Source organism: Xyrauchen texanus, chromosome 26 (assembly GCF_025860055.1).
Source record: "Xyrauchen texanus isolate HMW12.3.18 chromosome 26, RBS_HiC_50CHRs, whole genome shotgun sequence".
Taxonomy (NCBI): Eukaryota; Metazoa; Chordata; class Actinopteri; order Cypriniformes; family Catostomidae; genus Xyrauchen; species Xyrauchen texanus.
In genome coordinates, this window is record NC_068301.1 from 40,147,386 (window position 1) to 40,174,007 (window position 26,622).

At 40.5% G+C, this 26,622-nt stretch overlaps 1 protein-coding gene across 3 annotated transcripts in view; it reads left to right on the forward strand.

Moving 5' to 3' along the window:
* The window catches only part of LOC127619620 (retinoic acid receptor beta-like), a 271,989-nt gene that overhangs the window by 191,029 nt on the left and 54,338 nt on the right, over window positions 1-26,622 (forward strand). For all 3 annotated transcript variants that reach the window (XM_052092531.1, XM_052092533.1, XM_052092532.1), the window contains exon 3: window positions 16,512-16,653. In XM_052092531.1, the coding sequence (XP_051948491.1) occupies window positions 16,512-16,653 (142 nt within the window). The remainder of the gene's footprint in view (window positions 1-16,511; window positions 16,654-26,622) is intronic.

Consider the following 26,622-nt stretch of genomic DNA (forward strand, 5'->3'; position numbering starts at 1 on the left):
TGAAGCCATTCCGGTCAGCACGTTACATCTGCCTGGCTTCCAGCTGTTCAGAGCGGATTGCACCGCGGAAACGGAGAGGCGGTGGAAGGTGTTTTTACATCAGTAAATGTTGGTGTACAGATCTAACAACGCTGTCGAAGATATGCTATCCTAATTTAGAGGTACTCTTCATAAACTGTAAGCCTTTCTACTTGCTGCAGGAGTTTTCCTTGTGTATTTTTGTGTGTTTATATTCCTGCACATGCGTGTGTTAATGCAGTGATGCAACAGCTGGCTGATCAGATCACAGACATGGAGCAACAACACCTGGACTCACTTATTATTATTCTTGGAGATTTTAACAAGGCAAATCTCACACATGAACTGCCAGATACAGAAATACACTGGATCATTCCTACACAACAATAAAGGATTTATATTGCTCTGTCCCACGTGTATATTAGGACTGTCTTATCACTGTCTGGATCATCTTCTTCCAACCTAGCAGAAACTAAAATCAGCTAAACCTGTAGTAAAGACTGTAAAAAGATTGGACCAATGAAGCAGAGCTGGAACTACAAGCCTGCTTTGAATGCACTGACTGGAGTGTTTTTAAAGCTGCAGCCAGAGACCTGGATGAGCTCACAGCTACTGTGACATCATATATCAGTTTCTGTGAGGACATGTGCATTCCTACTAGGACTTATTTATCATACAACAATGACAAACCATGGTTTACAGCAAAACTCAGGCAGCTTCATCAGGCCAAATAAGATGCTTACAGGAGCGGGGATAAAATCTTGTAAAATCAGGTCAAATACAGACTAAGGAGATTAGAGTGGCTAAAAACTATTCTGAAAAGCTGAAAAACTGTTTTCTGCTAATGATCATGCATCAGCGTGGAGAGGCTTGAAAGACTTTACCTACAACTAGACACCATCCCCCAACACTGTAGGGAATCAACAACTGGCTTATGACCTAAATGTGTTTTACTGTAGATTTGAAAGCCCAGTCTCACACCAATCACCCACAGCACACAAACATTTACTCCTCCTGGCACCACCCTCCTCCCCTCTCCTGCTACTAAACATGAACTTAAGATCTGTTAGAATGATGTGTGTCGGTTCTTCCAGAAATAGAAGTCAAGAAAAGCTCAGGGCCCAGATGGTGTTTTACCTACTTAAAACCTAAAGTCTAAAATCTTGTGCTGACCAGCTGGCCCCTATCTTCACACAGACCTTCAACAGATCACTGGAGCAGTGTGAAGTTCCCTGTTGCTTCAAATGCTCCCTAAACATACCGTTCCAAAGAAACACAAGATCAAAGGACTTATTGACTTCAGACCTGTCATTCTGATGTGTGTGTTCATGAAATCGTTTGAGAGACTGGTGGATGCCCACATGAAGGACATCACTGGACCCTTTCTGGATCCCCTTCAATTTGCTTATAAAGCAAACAGGTCTCTGGATGATGCAGTCAGTATGGGACTGCATTACATACTTCAACATCTAGACAGACCAGGGACTAATGCAAGGCATTTGTTGTCTTCAGTTTGACTTTTAACGCCATCAACCCTACTCTCCTGTGGACTAAAATTAGCCCTGCTCTCTGTTCCCGGCTCTCTCCGTCAGTAGATAATATAAGCTTTCTGACAGACAGGCAGCAGCTATTGAGAATGGGGAAATTCTTTTCCAGCACATGTACAATCAGCACTGGTGCCCCCTAGGGATGTGTGCTCTCCCCACTATTCTTCTCCCTGTACACAAATGACTGTAGTGCCAAGGACCCCTCTGTCAATGTTGTGAAGTTTGCAGATGACACTACAGTCATCGGCCTCATCCAAGATGAAGATGAGTCTTCATACAGAAGGGAGGTTGAACAACTTGCTGTCTGGTGCAGTCAAAACAACCTGAACACGCTTAAAACAGTGGAGATGATAACAGACTTTAGGAGGAAAACCTCCTCATTCACAGCACTGTGGCAGCAGTAGAGTCATTCAGGTTCCTGGGCACAGGACCTGAAGTGGGAGACCCACATTGACTCAATTTTGAAAAAGGCCCAGCAGAGGTTGTACTTCCTTCAGCAGTTGAGGAAGTTCAAACTGCCACAGGCGCTGCTGATACAGTTCTATTCAGCAGTCATTGAGTCTGTCCTCTGCACTTCTATAACTGCCTGGTTTGGTTTAGCTACAAGTCAGACATCTGAAGACTTCAAAGGATAGTTTCTGAGAAGATTATAGGCACTCCCCTACCCACCCTGCTAGAACTGTATACATCCAGAGGAACAAAAAGGGCTGGTAAAATCACTTTTGACCCCATTCACCCAGCACACTTCCATTGTGAACTATTGCCATCTGGCCAGCATAGTTCTTCCTCTTCCTCCGTTTACGGGTCATAGGAGGACTGGGGATTGGGCTTGTTGAGGGTGGGATAAATTTTCTGAAAAATTCAGTTACAACATAACACTTTAAATATAGACTCGTATAAATATAGTCATATCAACAACGATCCAGTAAATAAGACCAGCCTTAAGTACGGATAAGACAGTAGCAGTTCTTGATTTATTTTAAATCGGACTTGTTTAAATGAGGACAAACCAACTCATAGGAGTCATTTGATCTAGATTCAGGGTACACTGACTGTGCTCAATATTTCACTCTATAGATTCAAAAGAATCAGCTCATAACAGTAATTTGTTCAGAAATCGGACTACACTGGTTGTGGGGTATGTTTTATGATGTAGATTCAAAAGAATTGGCTCATAAGTGTAATTTGTTAAGAAATCAAACTACACTGGTCACGTTGTATGTTTTACGCTGTAGATTTTAAAAGAACTGGCTCATAAGAGTCATTTGCTTAGAATTCAGACTACATTGGTCACACTGTACGTTTTATGCTGTAGTTTCAAAAGAACCGGCTCATAAGAGTGATTTGTTCAGAATTTGGACTACACTGGTCATACTGTATGTTTTATGCTGTAGATTCAAAAGAACCAGCTTATAAGAATCATTTGCTTAGAATTCAGTCTACATTGGTCGCGCTGTGTTTTACGCTGTATATAAAAAAAATGGCGCATAACAGTAATTTGCTCCGAAATCGGACTACTCTGGTCAGGCTGTGTTTTACACTGTATATTTAAAAAAAAACGGCAGTGTAGTCACTGGTCACGCTGTATGTTTTATGCTGTAGAATCAAAAGAACTGGCTCATAATAGTTATTTGCTCAGAAATTGGACTATACAGGTCAAGCAGTCTATGCTGTATATTAAAAACAAACATCACATTACAGTCATTTGCTCTGAAATCAGACTATAACTGTATGTTTTACACTGTAGTGTAACGTGGCAGCTTCCGAAAATTACCGCAACCTACTGAGCTGGAGTGTGGAATGTCACAAGAAAGTCTTTTAGTAACTAAGTTTCCATCCAAGGATTTTTTGCTAAAAAAGTTTTAGCGCATCAAAATAAAGCTGATGGAAACGCACATTATCGCTAAAATGTCACAGACGTCGCCGAAATATTTTTCCGTTTAACTCAAGCGCATAAACTATATCGATACATCAAATGTAGCGAAAAAATGGCTTGGAAACACTTTTTGTCTATAAAACTGGCATTATCGCAAAAATGTAGTGTCACATGACAGGGTTTGCACCAATCGTTAGCCTGTGTTAATCATGACGACTGTATTGAAAGCCAATTTATTGTACGTGATTATGGATTGATCTTTACGGCATATAGAGCCGATCTGCAAATGTGATACTTCCAGTGCCAATAAAAATATCTCATGCACGTTGAACAAATTAATGGCCACTGTTTGTGATTAATTTAATCATGGTAGACATCTGTTTATTTATTAAAGTTGCTTTTCCACACCATTAAAAAAAAATAGATGGCAGTCACGGAATTAGCCCACAGTACAAAAAACATAACGTTTCTGTGCATAAAGATGTTTTAAATTAAGAAAAAATATTTTTTTTTGGAACACAGCCCAATTATTGTTTAGTTTTACTTTCGGAAAAATGCTGCCAAAATTCTCTGTATTAAATAAAACTAATTACCGAACGAACAAAGCATTAAATAAAAAAAATACTTTACCGAATGAAAAAAGCATACATTTTTTTTTTAATTACCAAACAAAATATATATATATATTTTTAGACCTTTTCTTTACATAAACTTAAATGAGCTTTACCCTGTTCTGTAGACAAAAACCGTCGGCTGAATGGCATTCTCAGAATGTTCTGCAAGACTATAAACTATCAGAACTGTTTGTCCTGTGCTGAGTTCACTTTCAGAAAACAAGTTTTTAAACATTTAAAAATGTTTAAATACTTTAAATCTAAACATCTTTGGTGTTCGCTGTCCTTTTCTGAATATCACAGTGCCGTTTTGTGGGCCGTTCTGGATAACGCGGTTCACATTTTAGCCCCAAAGTGTGTCAGCCCACCAGGAAAATGCCCGACATGCCAGATTACCAGTCCAGCCCTGTCAGGAATGTATCATATGTAAACCCTGATATTACACTGCATACTTTTTTTTCTTTAATATCTGTGCACACAGCATATACACATCGATTGATGGTCCTTATACTGAGACAGAAAGTTTCCCCCACTGCTTTTATCGGCAGGTTGCCAGCTTGAACAGGGCCATGACGATCAGCTTTGGGGTCAGAACCGGTGCCAACCTGCGATAGGTGCAACTCAGGACCGATATTACAGTCCTATCAGAAGGGCAACTGTTCCCTTTTGATTGCAATTCCTCCTCTTCTGATTGCTTTTATTTGTTAATTAAAATGACAGTAAGCTGACTAATTTCAATGAATTGTCTCAATAATCTCCCCATTTTACCCAAACTTCAAAGGAAAAAAATTGGGATATCTGGGAGGCAAATTAGCGTTAAAGACACATTTCTGAATGGAAACGGCTTCAGGGCAGATTTCTTTTGCGCTAAACCAAAACTTATGCGACAAAGTGTTTTTTTAGGCATTGTCACGATTCCCTGGTTGTCTGCCCTGTGTTTCACTAGTCTTTGTCTAAAACTACACTTCCCACAATTCTCGGCCCTTATCACTGCCAGCACTGTCATTGTTCGCACCTGATTGTCGTTTGTGATCATCCTGTGTCTGTGTATATAAACCCTGTTTGTTCTCCATTCCCTTGTCGATCGTTGAATGTTGATGTTTGTAGATGCTTGTTTGTCATTATTATCCGTGCTCTCCGTAATGTTATCCTGCCTGTTAACCCATTGAATGTCTTCCGTGTTTTTTTGTTTTATTTTCCCATTGTGGATTTTTCCTTTGTTCCTGTTTTGTCTGTTTTTCATGTTTTTTCAATAAACCGCTGCAAGTAGATCCTCGCTCGGCGTCTGCCTTCACCCACAATCCTAACAGGCATAACATCATTACACACACCATTTTTATCGATAAAAGGCCATTTGAATTTCACTTTGTCGATAACAAAATAGCTTTAATAGGTGGAATTAAAAGGTAATTTACCCTGTGGAGTTTACTTGTAAACAATCAAGTTATGTTTACATATATTCTTGAGGTTTAACAAACATGTGGAATGCATTTCCTTCCCCATTAATGGTATGAAATGTATATTGTTATAAATATAGATATCAAGTTATATGAAAGTGCATGTCATGATAATATTTTTGGCCATATTGCCCAGCCCTACTCAGAAACACCTTAACAACCAGACAGGCTGGCATGGCCTGGCAAACACCAACAACACTCTAGAATCATGACTGTGAGTTTTGTATGGGCATACAACACTCACATTGTCAAAACCTAGTCTCTCTTGCAGAATTTTATTTTCTTTGTCTTTTTTTCAGTATTTCTCTCATGGTCTCTCTCTCTCTGGTCTCCTGTGTCCTCTCCATTTTCGTTTCTCATGATAAGATGTCTGTGTGTTTAGAAGTGGAAGGTGATCCGGGACTGGGCTTGTACTGAATGCTCAGGCAACACAAAACGTCAGTACGAGAGGAACAGAATGCTGAAAGGGGGGGGTGAATAATTGATGGGTGGCACTTTTGTTGTTTAATCTGTAAATGAGATGCCCAGACACCCAATCTATAACCCATTAAGATAACAAGATAGATGATAATGATCGGAGTTAAGACGCAGTTTACATTGAGAGAGAGAGACAGAAAGAGAGAGTTCCTCATGTATAGTTTACAGTATATTGTAAAGAATGGATTAACTAGGTCAAATTAACCTGTACTGATCTCTATATCACTACCGAGAGCTGGGCCATCATCAAACACACACACACACACACACACACACACACACACACACACAGATGCAGCACTATCTTGTCCATTAATCTGTGCCGTTTACATGGAACCTGCTGTAAATCATCTGAGAAGTGAAGTAGATACAGTTGAAACCTTCGGAAGGTGAAGGAGCACAACACACAGGTCAACAAAATCTGTGTTGTCAGACTAACACAAAGACAGTGCAAAGAGTTGAAATGAAGATGATAAAAAAAAAAAAATTATGACAGGGATTCAACATAACCTTGTCTGAAAGTTTGCAATAGTCTTAAAAGCTTAAGATTTAAAGGTTATACAGACCTTACAGCCAGTCGGTCAGAGAGAAAGACCATCAGAGAGCCAGAATGGATGGATGGATGGATGTACAAACGATTGGATAGAGGGAGGGATGGATGGATGAACAATTGGATGGATATATAGATGGACGGATGGGTGGATGGATGTACAGACTAGATGGATGGATGAACAATTGGATGTGAATGGATGGATTGGGATGGGGATGGATGGATGGATGTATGGACATACGATTGGATGTGAATGGATGGATGGATGTGCGAATGATTGGATGGATGTGCGAATGATTGGATGGAGGGAGGGAGGCATGGACAAACAATTGGATGGATGGATAAACGATTGGATGTGAATGGATGGATGCATGTATGGATGGATGAATGGATGGATGTATGGGTGATTGGATGGGGATGAATGGATGAACTATTGGATGGATGGATTCTTGTTCTGAACCTCTGACCCCAAGTACTAAACTGGTTTAATTAATACAGCCTGAAATGCTTAAAATTCAGACTTCACACAAACTTTGTGTAATTATACATGTGCATCAGCACTTTGCTATGTTATTACTAGGGTGTTGCTATAGTTTTCTGGCTGGTTGCTCACAGGCCTTACAGGCAAGTCTATGATATTTTGGGGCCTCATTTATAAAACATACGTATGATCAGATTTAATCCTAAATTCCATGGATTTGATCCTACGTGAGGAACAAATCAGTATTTACAAAGGCAGAAACCAACGAGAAAATGTTCTTATGTGTACGTCGACTGACAAGCATGTGTACAAACCTTTTTTGTGCTTATGCTATAGAGTGCCAGTGTGTGCTTTATTTATTTATTTTCTTAAGTCAGTGACTAAAAGAATTTATTAATAAATGACCAAGGCAGAAAGAGGTATTATTTAGATTATATATGCAAAATGTAAACATTTTATTTTGGATATCCGCTGTAACATAATATTTATTTAACCCTATCAGCCGTTTCCATAAAAAAAAAATAAGACCTATGAGATCACAGCCAGGTGTAAAACACTATATGGACAAAAGTATTGGGACACCTACACATTACACCTACAGGACCTTTTATGACATCCCATTCTAAATCCATAGACATTAATATCATGTTGGTCCCTTTTGGTTTGCAGCTTTAACAGCTCCACTCTTATGGGGAGGCTTTCTACAAGATGTTGGAGTGTGTCTGTTGGAATTTTTGCCCATTCTTCCAGAAGAGCATTTGTGAGGTCAGACACTGATGTTGGATGAGAGGGCCTGGCTCACAATCTCCGTTCTAGTTCATCCCAAACATGTTCGATAGGGTTGAGGTCAGGGCTCTGTGCGTACCAGTCAAGATCTTCCACACTAAACTCATCCAACCATGCCTTTATCAATCTTGCTTTGTGCACTGGGGTACAGTCATGCTGGAACAAAAAAGGGCATTTACAGTTGGCACAATACAGTCAGGCAGGAAACATTCTCCTGGCATTCACCAAACCCAGACTCATCCATCAGACTGCCAGATAGAGAAGTGTGATTCCACTGCTCCAGAGTCCAATGGTGGTGTGCTTTACACCACTCCATCCATGCTTGGCATTGTGCTTGGTGATGTAAGGCTTTCATACAGATGCTCGATCATGGAAACCCATGCCATGAAGCTCACGGGGCACAATTTTTGTGCTGATGTTAATGCTAGAGGAGGTCTGGAACTCTGCAGTTTTTTAGTCAGCAGAGCGATTTTTATGCACTATGCGCCTCAGCACTGCAACCCCGCTCTAACTTTACGTGGTCTGCCACTTCGTGGCTGAGTTGCTGTGGTTCCTAAATGCTTCCACTTTGCAATAATACCACTTACAGTTGTTCGTGGAATATCTAGGAGGAAAGAAATTTCATGAACTGACTTGTTGCAACGGTGGCATCCTATTACAGTACCACGCTTGAATTCAGTGAGCTCTTTAGAACGACCCTGTGAAACGGGGGTGTGGTCATGTGTCGGTCTGCGGGAGAGAGAGAGGTAAGGCTCGTCACCTGGTTCACAATGATCTAGTGATGGCAGAGCGAGACTTAAGAGACACGTCACAGCATCAGAGGGAGAGAACCGAGAGCACAGCAGCCAGAGTGTGCTACTCCACATTGTGTTTAAAGTTTATGTATAACAACGGTTACCGTCGTTCAAAGTAATAGGAAATAAAGAACTGACCTTGAACTTGCTTTGTTGTCGCCTGACTCCTCCATTGCCCAAACTATAGACTTTGTTACAGACCCATTCTTTCACAAATGTTTGTAAAGGCAGACTGCATGGCTAGGTGCTTGATTTTATACACCTGTGGCAATGGGACTGAATGAAACACCTGAATTCAATGATTAAGATGTGTGGCCCAATACTTAGTAACTTAATACCTTGTCCATATAGTGTATATGTTATGTAATATATCAAGCACATTTTTGGAGCGAGGAGGAAAAGAGATTATAGTTAAACATATCTAAATAAATCTATAGATGGTTAAAAAGCACCGCGACAGTCTCATATTTAAAACTCACCTACATTTTTTATCAATTCATCCTTCAGACTCTTGTCTGTAGTAGTTGCGACATAAATAAAATGAATGATTTGACTACAATGCAGTGTAATCAATGGCAAGAGAGAGAAGAAGAGAACAGCAGGAAAACAACGTGCATGTATTTTACACAGAACAACAGAGTTGTTGAATAGGCCACATTTTATCGACAGACAAAGTTGCACACACTTTTTTAGAAAACTTTGCAAACCTCACAAGAACAATCCATATGAATGAATAAATGAATAATTTAATAACTTGCGGGTGCGCTTTTAGTAGATTTAGTAAAGTATCACAATAGTATTCACAGATTCACAGAATATACAGGCACACATAAATGTACACTTCAAATACACAAACACATACTCTCCTCAAAACACACACACACACACACACACACACATTTGTTGTGTTCCAAGGACAGTTCAACACACATACAGAGACTGTATGACCTTAGCAAACAGTAGACTGCACAGGCGTATAGTCACAGCAGCCTTGGAAGCAACACACCAGCTGAACATCGCAATAAACAAGCGATTGTGTCATCCATCACTGAGATTGAGATCCGTGCATAAGAATCTTGCAGATGACATCACCATAAATAATTGCTTCTATTAGCTGACTGAAGTATGCAGGGAGATGGGAGATAATGTCAGTGTTTTCATATGAAGAAAAGCAGGAGAGCATAGTGCTGCTGTAGCGCAAGTGAGTGATGCGAGATTTGTGAGGGATGCTCTCTAGAATTTAAACAGCACCCATCATGCATTCTGTCCTAATGAACGTCCAGAGTCCACACTGCCCCATCAGTCAAATGGAAATTTTATGTTGCATAAAGCCACACACTCAGTGAGCATGTGTATTTTTGCAGATCGAGCAACAATAAATGAATATTCACTGAAAAACATTAAAGATATATAGCCTGTAATTCTCAAGGTAATCATTTTATCATGTCAACTCAAGACTGATCAGGACATTCTGCTGTAAATGTATCTGCCAAAATCATCAGACCATCCTTTAATTAGTCATTTTAATTAGGTCGAACAATTTATTTTTGAAATTGATATTTAAATCTGTAATCTTTTGTCTAATTTGCATGTAGGGTACTCATATTGGCAATTAGCTTTTAATGACGTTTTACAGTATGCACAAAAAACTAGATGTAACCTTTTACGTCCTTCGGATGAGATGTTAAACCGAGGTCCTGGAGAGAGTTCCCAGGGCACTTCTCACAATGAGTAGGGGCAGGAAAGTTTCTAGGACTTGAGGAGGTTTGGGGCTTTGCCCAGCCCCATTTAGTTGGGTGTGGCTTTAGGTGCCCCCCCCCCCCCTTACCCCTCATCTATTTAAAAACAACACGCTCTACCTTTAAGTTTTTTTCTGCACTCTGGCACCTTACTTACAATGAAAGTACATTGATTCCCTCAGGAATTTGTGAGACTATGGGGGGTGGACCTCCGATCCTCTTGGGGGGTTAGGGAGTCAAGTGTTGTGCTCTTGTAAACAATTTTGTGCTCTTAAAGCTGCAGCTGGCAACTTTGAAATAAATTAAGTTGTGAGAAACAGCACCACCAATTCTTCTCCACCAGCCAGGGTTTAATTGACAGAGCCAAGGCCTGCCTCGCCAAAAGCGATTGGCTAAAATTAGCTGGATTGACACTACCCGACCCACAATTTGCACTCAGAGCTAGAGTCTGTGGTGTTAACTAATCTCTCACATGGCCTCATTTAACTTAGACACAATGTCTCTTTCTCATCTGGGGTTTGACATCTCTTAAAATATTTTTGTATCCTCATTCTGAAAATCAGGGTAAAAACTTGTCAATTTCAGCTTTTTATCTTTTAATGTTACCTCAGACTGCTAACGATAGCTAGCTAGTGAAGCCATAAGTAGTGTAACGTTATGCCAATTAACCTAGTAATGCTAATGTTAATTTGCGTTAATCACCATGATTGTTACTTCGGCAGTAATATTATCTGTTTGCTCTTGTACACTGATGATGATAAATTGTGTGTGGAATACTGTATAAATGCAGTGGATACATTTAATGTTAGTTAATGTTAATTACCTCAAAGATTACCTCCTCGACCAAATAACGTTAGACAGATCCAGGAATACTCCAGTGCAGATATCTGAAAGTGTGTATGAGCACGTGAGTTTACAGCAGCAGGTGAGGAGCTGACTGGCACACGAGAGAGAGAGCACAAAACACAACCTTTTATTTTATGTTCTTATGAGACTGAGAAGTGTAAAAATGTTTTTGGTTCATTATGAGACCGTGGCGGTGCAAATGAGACTGTGGCAGGCCGCCAGATTCTAGTCAATTAATGGGAAACACTGAAGTACATGTGCGGTTCATTGGAAATTTCAATGTGTACCTCAAAAATGGCTAATTTCCCGATTTATCATTAAACAGTAAAAAAATATTTTGATGTAACATTAGTTTACTCTAATATGAACATCTAAGTCAGTCAGTTGCAGGTTACTAGCATAAGTGGATTAGCACACCCCATGCAGAACATTTATAATAGGGTTCAAAACTGTGCTACTATGAATGCAAACTTTAATACAGTGAAAAAGACACTCTATTAGCATAATATAAATATATATGAATAAATATAAATGTCCAACATTCTTTTGAATGTCTGTGTACTAAAATAAAATAGTTGATGCCATGTGTGTACCTTAATTTACTATTACTATTATTTTGAATGGCAATGTAAAATGAAGCAATGTGATAACAATTTTACCTGGTCACAAAAAGTAGACCGCTAATTTACCTGATGAACTTTCACCGTTTGCTGACCCTTTATGCATCGCAGAGCTAATGTGTGCTTCTAAATCACTTGCACCTTTATTAGCAACTGACATATAAGTGCCAGCTTTACATGTCATACATTCTGCTTTCCTGAAGGGTATGCATGGGAATTATTTGTGCAAATGTTCTGTAAATTGCATTTGGGCATTGTTTCCACTCAGCTGTCATTTGCTGCTACTGTCAGTGTCAAGCAACTGTTTGATGCCGAACACACAGCGCTTCGCGGAGAGATTGACAGGCAGGAATTTGGCCATTAGTTGCTGCAAACCTATTATAATTGACCAACTGGTGGGCGAGAAGGCGGGACTTACAAAGAGGGGTTAAAACAATGCAAATATGCATGCGCACACACAATAAAGTATTAGACCAAATGCATAATGCACCTAAAGCCGAATCCCGGACATTTTTGCCAATTTAGAAATCCCGACGCTTTTTTAAGGTCCGAAAAAGAGGACATGTCTGGGAAAAAGAGGACGTATGGTCACCCTACATTTGGACATCCTTGACAAGCCCACAAGTTTAAAAACATTAATCTAAACATGTATGTAATATCAGTAAATCTTCACCATTACACTTCTTTTCAATAAAGTACAAAAGGCTGCTTTGCTTTTTTTCTTGACGTTTCATTTTTCATGAAGATTATTTGCATGAAGTTTGCATGAAGATTATTGCATATTCATAAGGAAATATTTTTTTTGTTTTTGAGCTGCACCTAAACTTGTGTTGCCTACATTTAAAATTATATTCGGGGCTACAGTCAAAACATTCAGGGCTGAAGCCCCGGAAAAATGACCTGGCGACGCAGATGAGTAGGGGTGCAACCCCTGTGTCAAATTCCCTCCATTGGCCATTATCAATCATGACCTCCTAATACTCCCCATCCATTAATTGGCTCTATAACTGTACTCTCTCCTCTCTACCAATAGCTGGTGTGTGGTGAGTGTACTGGTCCCCTATGGCTGCCGTCACTTCATTCAGGTGGATGCTGCACACTGGTGGTGGTTGAGGAGATTCCCCTGTACACTGTGTAAAGCACTTTGTGTAGTGTCAGAAAAGCACTATATAAATATAACATTCATTCAAAACACATTATAAAGGTATTCTTGGTGCATTATAATGCTTTCATAATGCCTTGTAATACACCTTAATCAGTTGTATACTCTTGTGAATAATTTTAACCACAATTATATTACTTTATGATACTTAACTGTTCATAGTTATACCTGCAAAGAGGATGCATTAAAAACAACAGCCAATTTCATGTGTTATACCAAGTATTATAATGTACTGTACACTTGAATGTGCTGTATAACCATGCTATGTAATAAAATGAAATTATGGATTTATGCAGTATTCATATTGTTTGCTAAGCAGTGCAAGTTAAGTTACTTACAAAAGTAATCCTCTAAAAATGACTATTCACTTATCTAAATTCAGTTCCCCTTCTGTCACTCACTCGACGTTGTGGTCTTCCTTGGGAGTGTAACGAAGACTCAGGTTGAGTGGGATCCATATGCGGTTTGGATGCAGTCCTGATCCCGATGTACCGCAGGAACTGCACTCCGACCTCGCTCTCAGAGCCACGAAGGTCACAGCGCAGGCACTCGGGCAGGTGATGGCCACCCTAGTGGTCCAGGAACGTCACCTATGGCTGAACGTGGTCGACATGCACAACAATGACAGGGTTCGTTTCCTCAACGTCCCATCTCCCAGCTTGGCATCTTCGGCAACACCGTCAATGACTCCGCCCAGCAGTCTTCAGCGGTAATGAGGCAGACGGAAGCGATCTTGCACATCATGCCATGGTGCTGCCCCAGCACAGTCCACGCCCCGTCTGCCCGCCGAGGGCATCCCCCTACGTCCAAGCAACAGGCAGCTCCGCCTCAACCCGGGCCCAGCTCTCAGCCCCAGCGTCGAGCACCTCACAGGCAGCGCATGCCTCCCATCTCCAGGACTTCTTCTAGGACCTGGAAGGATCTGACTCCTAAGATGGAAGACCCAGGGAGTCACACGTTCGCTCCGGAGCTGGTACCAAGACCACTCTGTTCCCTGGTGGAGGGCCGGCAGGAAATTCCTTATTTTTCCACACTCTTATTAAAAGAGCTATTTCCCCACTTCCTGGGTCATCCAGCTTGTGCGTGCCGTTCTCGCGGCACCCCGGCTCCCCGGATGCAGTCACCTCACCTCCGGACCCGCGAGCGACTGCTCAGCCCCGGCAGGCCAGCACTAATGAGTTCCGAATACGTCTTCACAGGACCTCCTCCTCCTCAGTCTCTAACCCGCCCCCTGCCGGGTGCACGGAGCAAGGGAAGTGCTTTGAGTCTGTTCTCAGCACCCAAGCCTCGGTACGTGCTTTTGCCTCTCAACGTGTTTGTTGTTTTTTGTGCAAATTAAAACTACTGTCTATATTTCCTGTTTGTTCATTGTTGCACATCAGTGCCCGAATTGATTCCAGTCTTATGTGGGGTGCCAACCCCTTGATGTTTTGATTTGGGGTGGGGGGCTTTGAATGGGGGTTGTTGCACTTTGCAGTATTTAGGGCACAGTCTGTGTTCAGGTTAATACAACTGTTAATGTATCACAATATGCATGCATTAAATATTACTTCAGAATTAAAATATTCTTCATACATGACAAAAGACATCTTCTCTAATAAACCTTTTTCAAATTATTATTTCTTAAATTAACCTGACAGGTAACACCAAACTACATCAGTCCATACAGATCTCCTTAAGCCATTAATAAACTAATAATATATTGATGACACTTTATTCTTCCATTTGCCATTAACAAACATATACTTGGTAAGTCTAATTCTTAACATATTAGTAGCTAGTTTATCAACATTTAAATCTTTAAAATCAAACTTTCAGGACATTCAAAACTACATTAATGTATTTTCAGTTTTAACTGTCTATTAAATGTTGTATAATGCTATAATGCTTCATTTAATCCTTCTGGACATTTTTGTCTTTTTCATTTTAGTTTTTTTCAATCATTTTGTCTGTTAATGCCAATGACATACATTTGGAGATTTTTGTCCGCTAAGGACCATTAGAACGCTGTTGTAATTTTGACACATAAAAGAAAAAGTCAAAATCTAGTAAATTCAAGTAAAATTAATTTAAATATCTGCATCAAATATTTAGAATTTTTCAGAGCATGTATTTTTTATTTAAGGGTATTTTGTTTCACTGTACTGGCAGATTGTTTTTCATGTTTTTCACTTGTTTACAGTCAAAAACCTGTGGAAAAATCTGCCAGTGCTGAAGAAGTAATCCATAGTATTTAGACGTTACTACGTAATCGGAATATGCTGTAAATTACATTTTATAGCACGTATTCTGTAATCTGTAGTGGAATACATTTTAAAAGTAACCCCCCCCCCCCAGCCCAGATAATACATAAATTCTGTACATTTAGGAATATGTGTAAGCCAAGGAATGTGCACTAATAAGCCAAAACTTTATGACCACTCACAGGTAAAGCGAATACATTGATGATCTCCTAATGAGGCCACATGTCAAGGTCTGGGTAGATTAGATGGTAAGCGAACAGCGAGCATCGGAACTGGACCTTGAATCAGAGGAAGAAGGTTGCCTTATTCCGACGAGTACCATTTTCTTTTACATCACATGGATGGCCGTGTATGTGTGCACTGTTTACCTGGGGAAGTGATGGCACCAGGATGCACTGTGGGAAGATGACAAGCTGGGAGTGTGATACTCTAGGCAATGTTATGCTGGGAAACCCTAATAAGGTCCAGCCATTCCTGTGGACATCATTTTGACATGTGCCACCTAAACATTGTTGGAGACCAGGTACACCCCTTCATGGCAATGGTATTCCCTGATGGCAGTGGTCTCTTTCAGCAGTAATGTACCCAGCCACAATGCACACATTGTTCGGGAATGGTTTGAGGAACATGATGAGTTCAAAGTGTTCCCTGGCCTCCAAATTCCCCAGATCTCAATCTGATTGTGCATCTGTGGGATGTGCTGGACCGACAAGTCCAATCCACTGCTACTGCACCTCACAACTTACAGAACTTTAAGGATATGCTGCTAATGTCTTGGTGCCAGGTACCACAGGACACCTTCAGGGGTCTTGTAGAGTCAAAGTCTCAGCGGGTTGGTGCTGTTTTGGCAGCACGCGGAGGACCGACAGCATATTAGGCAGGTGGTCATAATGTTTTGTTAAATTACTTTAATTGACTGTAAGTAATCTGATTACAGTAATTTAAAAACACTGTTTTTTGACTAAAAGTAATTCAGTTGCAGTAACTAATTACTTTGTAATCAGATTACATCCAGCATTGTTGCCGAGGGAGTTCTTCATTCTCACAAATTATTTTGAACTGTGAAGATACTGACCACTGGTTGAGGTAATTGTCACCTTTATTATATTGGAAATAGACTGCAGTCTTGTCTGAGACCACAGGCCGATATCCAGATCCAGACTTCACGTTTTTGAGACCAAGCCCAAGGCCATGTTTATTTGAAAGTCTTGAAAAGTCTCCAGACCAAGACCACAAGATCAAAACTTAAGCTCTGGTCTTATTCACTAGTTTATTCTGTCTCTCTCTCGCTGTCTTTTTAGGGTTTTTTTCGCAGAAGTATTCAGAAGAACATGATGTACACATGCCACAGAGAGAAAAACTGCATTATCAACAAGGTGACGCGGAACCGCTGTCAGTACTGCCGACTACAGAAGTGCTTTGCTGTGGGAATGTCCAAAGAGTGTGAGTGTTAAAACCACACACACACATACACATGCTTACTTAGCTAATGTTTACTTGTTCACCATAGGATACATCATAGACATAGTATTGTTTTGATAAAGCAACATCTTTTTTTTCCACACAATTTCCTTCAGTTTATAAACTGTGCATTAATTTGTCATTATGTTCAACTGTTCATTTTCACTAATTCAATAACCACGTGTATCACACTGTAAAATGAAAATGTCATCAAAATATGCCCATTGTCACGTGGGATGTACATTCAGAATAACTCGACTTCAATAAGTCAATATAGTTTTGTCCAGATGTGAGATGGGTTAGGAGCCCTGTTTAGTGCCTGTCTTGTGCCTCAGTCTTTCAAAACTGCCTGATGAAACTCAAATTCATCACTGCATTAGTTTTAACTGGTTGTAAAAGACAACCCTTTTGAGAATAGTGAAGACATCATAAATGAGAATACATGTCTCATTATGACATTAGAGTGATAGGAAAAAACAATCACTAATGTGTAACGTGGCAGCTCATCAACTTTCAGAAATCAAACTATTTCCTTGGTTTATTTTATTTATTCGTTTGGGTGCCAGACAGGCCTTTATTCCTGTCAATAAATAAACTCCAGATAGCTTATTAAAAACCACCAGTTACATATGAAGTACTTGAAAGGAGGGAGAATCAAATTAAACACAGGAAAACTCCAATTCATTTACAAAAAAATTTTTTATTTTATTTTAGTGTCAATTTCACTTAAATCACCCCTCTATGGGGATCAAGACAAAGAGAAAAACAAAAACAACTTGAATATGAAAGCTGCAATGGTGTTTCCTCCACGTTTTCGCTTACTTTCAGATACTTTGTCTCAGTCCCAAATGTTCATAAATTCCCCCAAAAAAGAAGAAAGTTATGAGAAAAGATTAATTCGTCAGAGCAAACCAATCAACTCGTTTTCACTTTTATACATTTTACACGCTGAAGTCCATGAAAAAATAAAGATTGCGTGTTTAGTATGGGTGGCGTGTCTGTTTGTATGAGATGCAAGGCGTGTGCATGTAATGTGGGGGGGGCGTCAAGCTCGTACCCGGTACCGCTGATCTTCAGTTGGAGTCTCAGGTAAGTCACAAGAGCTTTGTTTGCAGCACGAACCAGGGGAACAGTCAGGGAGGCTTAATCCAAGGCACACACCTCTACCGGCAAACGAGTGTGTGTTTTTGCTTCACAGCTGCACTCTCGATCACACCGACACGGCGTCCAAACCCAGGAAAGCATAAGCCAAACAATCTGATCACTGCGCGCTTCCATTCACACTTCTCTTCCAAGCAGACTAATTTTTCGCACCGCAGCACGCAACTTCTCCCACCTTTCACTCACAGACAGCGTACATCTCCGTAGCAATGTCTTTTCTTCGTCACAAGTTCACTTCCGATTCCTTCGACCTGACGATTTCCCTCCTTAAATAGTTAGTAAAAAATTATCCCTAATTGGTCAACAGCTTAAAAAAATAGAGTGGCTACCGGATTCCGTTCTGCCACAAATGTGATCTCTTTAAAGATGCACTTAGTAACTTTTGTCTTTGTGTCATCTTGGACTTACACTGACACCTAGCATAATTTAAAATCAATAGTTTCAGTTTCAGAAGCCATTGTAGAAATTGTGTATTCACAGTCAGCCATTTTTACTTTATTCAGTGAGTGAAAGTGTCCAATAACAGGACTGAGATTAAGCGAGTATTATTCGGCTGGTCATGTGATTCTAACATGTGATGACCCTCTCCATGTAGAATAAAACAGCTTTTATAAGGTTACTGATATGACTTGAGTCTTTATTTTAATGTGAGGGCTCATGATTTAATATCTCAGTTGTTTCTACTCTAGGCGGAGTCCAAATGGAGAATTTTGCTGAAGTCTCCTGCTTCTCAGATAACTCTCAAACTGTGCTCATATTTGCCAAGATATCAAATTCTGCAATGAAAAGACAGGGATCTCAATATAAACTCTCAATATGAAAACATTGATTTTATTCTCTTACTGTATGCCAACAATTGTCTCATTTTTGCATAGTTTATTTCCCCTAAGTCATTTTTGGATAAACATCTGAGACAAAGAGTATATTTGAATTATAACTAGTGATTACCTTTATTCTATTAAGTCTCCTGGAACATGAAAGAGCAACCTTTTAGCCTAATATTCCTCTGGGGTTATGAAACATTACACTGGGAGGTGAGGGTAGGTAATGTTTTTAAACACATTTTTCGGTCTATGAGTTCTTCATAGGAATCAAACAATTATTATTTCTTGGAGCCATCAATGTTTTCAATCGAAAATGCGCAAAAACATGATTCAAAATGTTGCAGCTCACCAGGACACCAGCGATTCACCTCTTTCACCAGGACTCACTCTTGAAATGAAGCTCTCTGGCATGTTGAAGGCATCATTGCTTTAGCTTAAGTGTTTGTTGCAGTGTAAAGCATTTGCATTTCACACATTATTGGCATTGTTTGATTGTATCATCACTTATGCTTGAGGTCGGCTTCATGCTCCATTTATGACAGGATTGAATGGGATTTCTTTCCATTCAGTTGATTGCAAACTGCCTTCTGTTTGTCTTCTGTCTTCCATAAAGAAAACCATCAGCAACTAGTAGTGTAGTGCTATGTTCATGAAATTGACTGAGAAATAGCTAGCTGGCTGTTTAGACTAACTTACTAAAAGTATTCTTGTATTCTGAATTAGTTACTTTTTTATATGATGCATTAGTGTGGGTGGTCCTTACCCTCCAATACTTTCTGTTGGGGCGTGCTTTCACCCTCTGTCTGGACCACGGCTCCAGTGGCTCCATCTCATAAAGGATGCAAACACGCAGATCCCCCGTTGGTATCTAGCTCTCCAGCCGTTTAAGTTTGAGGTGGTCCACAGGCCGGGTGCGCAGATGGCTTTTGCCGATTTCCTCTCCAGAACTGGGGGGTGGGTGTAAGTGACAGGCCGGATGTCGGGCGATGTGGGTATGTGGTGATGTGGGCATGGTCGTGACAGAGCGAAGTCTGTAAAGAGTGAGGCAGAGAGAGGAAGAACGGTAAGGATTGACATCTGTGGGAAATTATCTCTAACAGTTGTTTGTGTGTGTGCATGTGTTTACGTGTTGCTGAAAAGCTGAACCGTCTGTGTATATACTGAAAAGTATAGGAAATGAAAGACTTGCGTTGATTGTAAACCTGTCCTCCGCTTCCTCATTCACAAGAGAAAAACTTATCACAAATCCATAACAAGCAAACTAAACATTAAACCATTATTGTCACTAGAGGGCAAAATGCGACTAATTTCAAAATATAAGCTGGCCGCGATGTCAGAGAATTTACCAGCCCTGGTGTGCAGCCTATTAGTGCAGCACAATGACTGTTATATCCAGAGGTTGGAGACAGTGAATTGCCTGTCAGTCATTGACGCTCTAGGACAGATGAGGCACACCAAAATGGCTGCTTGAACTCTGGTGACTTCACCTCCTTCTGGCAACATCAGCGATCCAGTTTTATAAATATATCAGTGGTGGTTCCTCTGACTCCTTCAGTGCCACCAAATCAGTCCATCGTGGATTTTTTAAAAACCTGCTTTTTCAATCATGTCCCACGACGTTTGTGTGATTCTCACAAAATTTGGTATATATGTTCTAGAGATGCTTCTAACAAAAAGTTTTCAAAAGCATTTTGATTCAAGTCACGCAGAAGATATACGACAATATCCTTTTTGGTGTGGCCCATAATCACTAATTGGCCTGTATATTATAAATATTCAAACTTAACAAAATTAGCACACGTGGATTGCAAAATATTCTAAGCTCATATGGCAAATCATATGTCATTGTAATGTGTGGTCAGCATCACTCACTTTTATTCATAATTCATCCAGAACCTTTTCTTTTGAATGAGATTGACGAACTGAACGAACAACATGCAGCTCCTCCTCTCGTTAAGCTGAACAGCAGATCCTTTTTCATAGTGACTGATTCATTCATCTCCTTCATGAACAAGTGCACCAGTACATTCATTTCGTTCATGAAAGAGACAACCTACTGGTGCAGTGAGGGGTGCATTCGTTCACTGGCTTAAACAAATCACAAATTCTGTTGGCTTGCATTTAAGTCAGTCTTTAAAAGCAACACAAATGGAATTTGCATGTCTTCAAATGTACAGAGACACTTAAAAATGTAACTTTAAACACAACAACCATTTTCATATAAACAGCAGGTCTTATTTTCCTACATTATGTCAAATGCTGGACTTAACTTTTACCAAGACAGAAAAAGTTCAAGAAAATCCAAAAAATATTAGGCCACAGTATGCACCAAATCACCACATTTCCTTTTGTAATTCATATACTTTTAACTGCATTCCCTTTAGTCAATTATACACTTTCATAAATTGGGGATTATCTTTCTTGCATACCTATAAACAAGTCTTAGTGTATGTCACTTCGTTCTCTCCTAGTTGAACGCAATTTACTCACATGCCAAACTGAACGAATGACATGCCTCCTCTCGTTCAGTTGTTCAGCAGATCTTCATTCACAAATGAGATAACCAAGTTATTCATTTTGTTCATGAACGAGTTTACCAGTACATTCAGTTTGTTCATGAACGAGATGTCTCATTTCATTCAGACTCAAATGTCCGACTTGACTGGTTCAGTAAATGGGCTTATTCATTCAGCGGTTGAAACCAATGATATGCTGCCTAACAGCCTGTACTGGAATGCTATGGGCTTACGGTATAGTCATATACAGGCACAAAGCAGTAGAGCAGATTTGGCTTTTGACAGGGAGAGATGTCATTGAATGATAAATACGAAGGTGTCAGTGTATGGTCAGTGTATGGAGGTGATTCATTCACGAACAAAACATCACTAGAATGAACCAGCTCCATAACAACAAAAACTATATTTCAGGGTGTTTACACACAGGAGGGCCAAACTTGCTTTGAATTTTATCAGGATTGTTTGTGGAGGTCCGATTCAGGATTGGAGTTGTTGAGAAATATCTCAGCCTTGTTTAGAGGTATTGTCTGAGATGTCCCTCCTGCAGAGAGCTGCTTCAAGGATGAGCTCCTTCAAGGCTTAATGAAACAAGATGGTCCCCAGGCAGCCCTCCACAACACCAGGTGTTCCCTCTTTAATGAGCTTGTACAGCAATGCAAACTTCATCAGCCTCTCCTGTATTAATAATGCCGGTGATGGCGGTGCTCCAGCGCGCGGGTGAATAATGGAGTGTGCTTCATCGACCTTGACACATGCCCACAGATGCTGTTACTTTAGAGTGATGAGATGGAAGCCACTCTTGTTTTTATGTTCCTATATTGTGAAACATTTGCATGGTACAAATATTTTGTTTAAAAGGAACCTATGTCTATGGCATAAAAGACGTTACTGGAAGTGCAGTTATTTGATTAATTGGCCACTCTCAGGGAACGATGACATTTGTGCTAGAAATTTTTAGATATTAAAAACAAACAAACTTTAAAAGCAAACAAATATGTGAGTTTGTTTTCCATGTGTTGATTTCAAATATATAGGATATAGGGTAGTATTACCCCCATCCTATATGCTATATATTTAAAAAGTACCAATACTTATTTATTGTTACTAACCCTAAAGTGCTACAATATTTTAACCCTGTCACAGTATGTTTGGAATTTACATATTTATAATTGTAAAAAATAAATGTAATTTATAATTTGAGTAAATTATGGTAGTATCATTTAGTTTTGATGTGCCTTGTAATAAATCACACATTTTAATACAAAATGCCATTTGTTGTTTCATACAATTATATATTTAGGGTTGGAATGTTACGGGGTTCAAGGTACTGCAACAATAAAAAATAAAATGAAATATAATTGAAGCACACCACAATTATTTTGTTAAAGTTAAACTATTGAGCTTGACAAGATCAATTTAAGTGGAAACATACAAAAATACTTCTAGATAAAGACCTTTTCCCTTCTGTCACTCACTCAACTTTGTGTCGTTTGTAGTGACACAAGGGGTTTCTTTCGGGAGCCTCGGATACCTCTGAAAATGAAAAAGGCCAATGCCAATGTGGCGAACAGAATTTGCATGTCCCGCCACCCAGACATACGGGTATAAAAGGCAGGGATCATGCATCTGTTCAGTCAGATTCTTTCTTCGGAGCCGAGCAGTTGTGTGTGTTCAGCGAGCTGAAACCTCACTCTGTTCCACTCACCTCTAAGAGAGCTTTCCTGTTGGATCTACGGCGCATTGCCAGCTGCTTTCTCCCTCCTCTGCACGCCAATGCAGTCCACGCCCCTGGGCGTTTCGACAGTTGTCCTCTAAAAGAGCAAAACTCCTCTAAAAGAGTACTATTTTCAAAGAAAATAAAAGAGTTAACGCTTAGCGTTGAACATCTTTTTAAGATGCCTTTCTGCCTTTGCATTGTTCCTGGATGTGGCAAATATCTCTCCGCATCTGAAGGCCATAGGCGCTGCCTTGTGTGTCTGGGTCGCGAACACACCGAGGCAGCTTTTGTGGATGGTTCATGTTTTCATTGCGAGAACCTGACCATGGCATCGGTGCGGTCTCGGCTTTCCTTTCTCAAAGGAAACGCCACTCCAGCCACCCCCCACGTTGCTTTAGTTGCTTTAGGTTGCACCAGGCAGCTTTACCCCCTAAAGTGACACCTGTTCGAAAATTGGTGTTCTTCCCGATCTGAAGACCCACACAGGTGCGCAGTTGGGTTATTGATCTCATTCCTGCAGGGTAAGCTGAAGAGGCGGCTGTCCCCCCTCCACCTTAAAGGTATATGTTGCCGCTATAGCGGCCCAACATGATGTGGTGGACGGTAAGTCCCTAGGAAAGCACAACCTGATTATCAGGTTTCTAAGAGGCGCCTTCGCCTTTTCCTCTCATGGGATCTCTCCGTGGTCCTTGCAAGCCTCCAGAGAAGCCCCTTCGAGCCTCTAGGATCAGTCGAGCTAAGTGCCCTCTCCCAGAAGACGGCCCTCCTGATTGTGCTCGCTTCCATCAAGAGGGTCGGAGGCCTGCAAGCGTTCTCTGTCAGCGACAGAGAACTCTCTGGAGTTCGGTCAATCAGATGCTCATGTCATCCTAAGACCTCGACCGGGCTATGTGCCCAAAGTTCCTATGACCCCTTTTAGGGACCAGGTAGTAAACCTGCAAGCCTTATCGTTGCAGTGCCGGTACGTTCTTTATGTACATATTTCGACCGCACACAGTCTCCAAACAGAGGCTTGCCCACTGGGTAGTCGACGCCATCACATTGGCCTATCAGACCCACGCAGTGCCAGCCCCCTTGCGGGTTTGAAGCACACTCTACAAGAAGTGTGGCATCCTTGTGGGCACTGGCCAATGTCATCTCTCTAGCAGATATCTGTAGAGCATCGGGCTCTACCCAATATCTTTGCGAGATTCTACAATTTCCGGGTTGAGTAGGTTTCGTCCCGTGTTTTGTCAGGCCCGAGCACGTGGAACTTGGTAACACGGGATGACTGACCGGATGTACCACTTCCACTGGCGCCTTTACCCTCCACTGAGGTGAACATGTGTGATTTTTCTCCCAGGTGAGTCCGCTAAACTCACGCTCCCTGGATGTCTTTCCTCCCTAGCCCTCTGGTCAGCGAATTCAGCGGAGGAATTCCTGACCTGAACCACTACGGGTACTAACTACTCTGTACTGGAATAGGTGCTCCACAGGGTTTGACCTTCATGGATTAATTCCCCTATGCATATTTTCCGCGGTACGGTCCCCCTGTGCAGATTAAAGCATTTAGGGGGAAAATAAATATTTTTTTATCAAATAATTTGATTAAAGCCCTATTCGGACAGGATTCATTTTATATAGGGACGTTGGGTAATGTAATATTTACCAGAGGTTCTCTGTGACTTTAATACAGTGCGAATCGATCATGTCAGTAATTTTACTCACCCAACACCGGTAGCCAGCTCTCATCTCACATCTGGGTTTACAAGTGCACAAGTACGTTTTGCTTCAGGTTTTTCGCAGAAGTAGTTGCAAAAGTCAAGGCGTGAAGATTTAAAGTAGCAGCGCCCGATTTGAGAGGTTGTAAGTACTGATTTGTGGTTGTACTGTGAAAATTAATTAAAGTACAAATGTTAATGTGTAATACAAGTTTGTGTTTGTAGTTGTATTTATGTCATTTAACACATTTGTGACTATTTGTCTACAATTTGAATTCAAAACACAGGTGTGCAGAATGCAACATTCAACTTTAGAATTTTGTTTTACACCGTGTCCTAACTACACGCGACGCGATAAAATTCCAGCGACAGCAAGTGTGTCTGTCCACACTAGACGCGACGCGACTGTGAGACGCCACACGTCAATCAAAAATCACAGCCATTCAGAACAGCGTGTGGGCGGATTCTCTCTGTGAAAGCGCACTGCTGGCCCGCACCCGCACTCGCATTGGAAATGGGTAAGGACATAATCAAATCAAGAAATAACATTATTAAAAATCAAAACATTAACAAAATATACTGACTACCTCTGAATATCTCTGAATATCTCTACTACGAGCAGCGTGGCGCGGCCAGATCTGCCTCGCGTGCGCCGAGTGTGCACAGCTCGGACTACTGTCATTGTCATTGCGACTCCCCACCCTGCCTGTATTTCAGTAGATTGTCTGGAATGACACCCCTGGATACAGGGACACAAATCGTCATGCCTATTCACTCTACTTTTCATTGAAAATAAAGCGGAATTTGTTTTACACAGGTTGATGCGTCATTAGTAGCCTACTATATCTAAATGCTACATTCATTCATTCATTCGCTGTAGTTGAAAGTCTAAACTTAACTTACCATGTGTATTCAATGCTTCAGCTATACTTCTCCAGACGGAATCCTTTTTCCTGATGTCTTTGTGGAATTTGTGGGATTTATCGTAGAGAATTGAATGGCTTTGAACTTCGACAATCAGTTCCTCGTCGTCATGTTTGATGATTAAATATTCATGACACGCAGAACTTCTATCCAATGAGATCTCTGTGTGGGCGGATCTGTCAGCCGCGACGTCGCAGAAATAGGAACCGTTTCTAAATTAGAAACTTCGCGTGTCGCCGTCGCGTCTGGTTAGGACAAAAACTCTGATTAACATGGAAAAGATACCTTTTATCGCGTGTCGCGGCGTCGCGTCGCGTGTAGTTAGGACACGGTGTTACAAGTATTCACATTGTTGCTGTTAGTGTACATTTCAACTTACGAATACAAATATTTAATTGTATAAATTCTCAAATTCAATTCTACAAGCTCTCGAGTTTTGCAACTGATTTACCTTACATACAAACTGCCAACACTAACAGAATTTCTTACTTGTTAAATTATTGCCAAATAAAGAGATTTCAAAGTGATTTCAAGAGATATCAATGGTCCTGACTGAAATAAGTACTAAGTCATGGAGACACACATAACACACAAATTAATCAATTTCCTAAGAATGGCCCTATAAAGAATGGACGATATTTTAGTTCAAGACTCTGAATTGTGGTCTTCTGTTGGAATACATGAAGCAGAAGTGATGGTGATCATTGTATGGTCCATCTACTCTCTTCAAAGTATATGCTGTTCTCAACAGAGCTGTTAACACTGTCACTGGGCTGAAGTGGTATTTAGAAGCTTTAGCTCTTTTGTGCACCAACACTGTTAATATCCTGCTAGAGTTCCCCAACAGTTCCCTGCATTTAGCGTGACATTGAATTTACATAGAGCATTTGTATATAGAGGCATTAGTGTTTGTAATTTCTCAGCTAGATCAAGGCCCTTCTCATATCACGCCTGTAAGATAATGTGACGTGACCAAATGATGCACTTTCATTGATATCGATGCATTCTAAAATGCTTATTTTGAAGAGCGGATAAAGCCACTGAAGACTTTGAATTCAAACATACTCTTATTCCCCAAAACCATTTCAGTTTAAATCCTCATGTTTCTT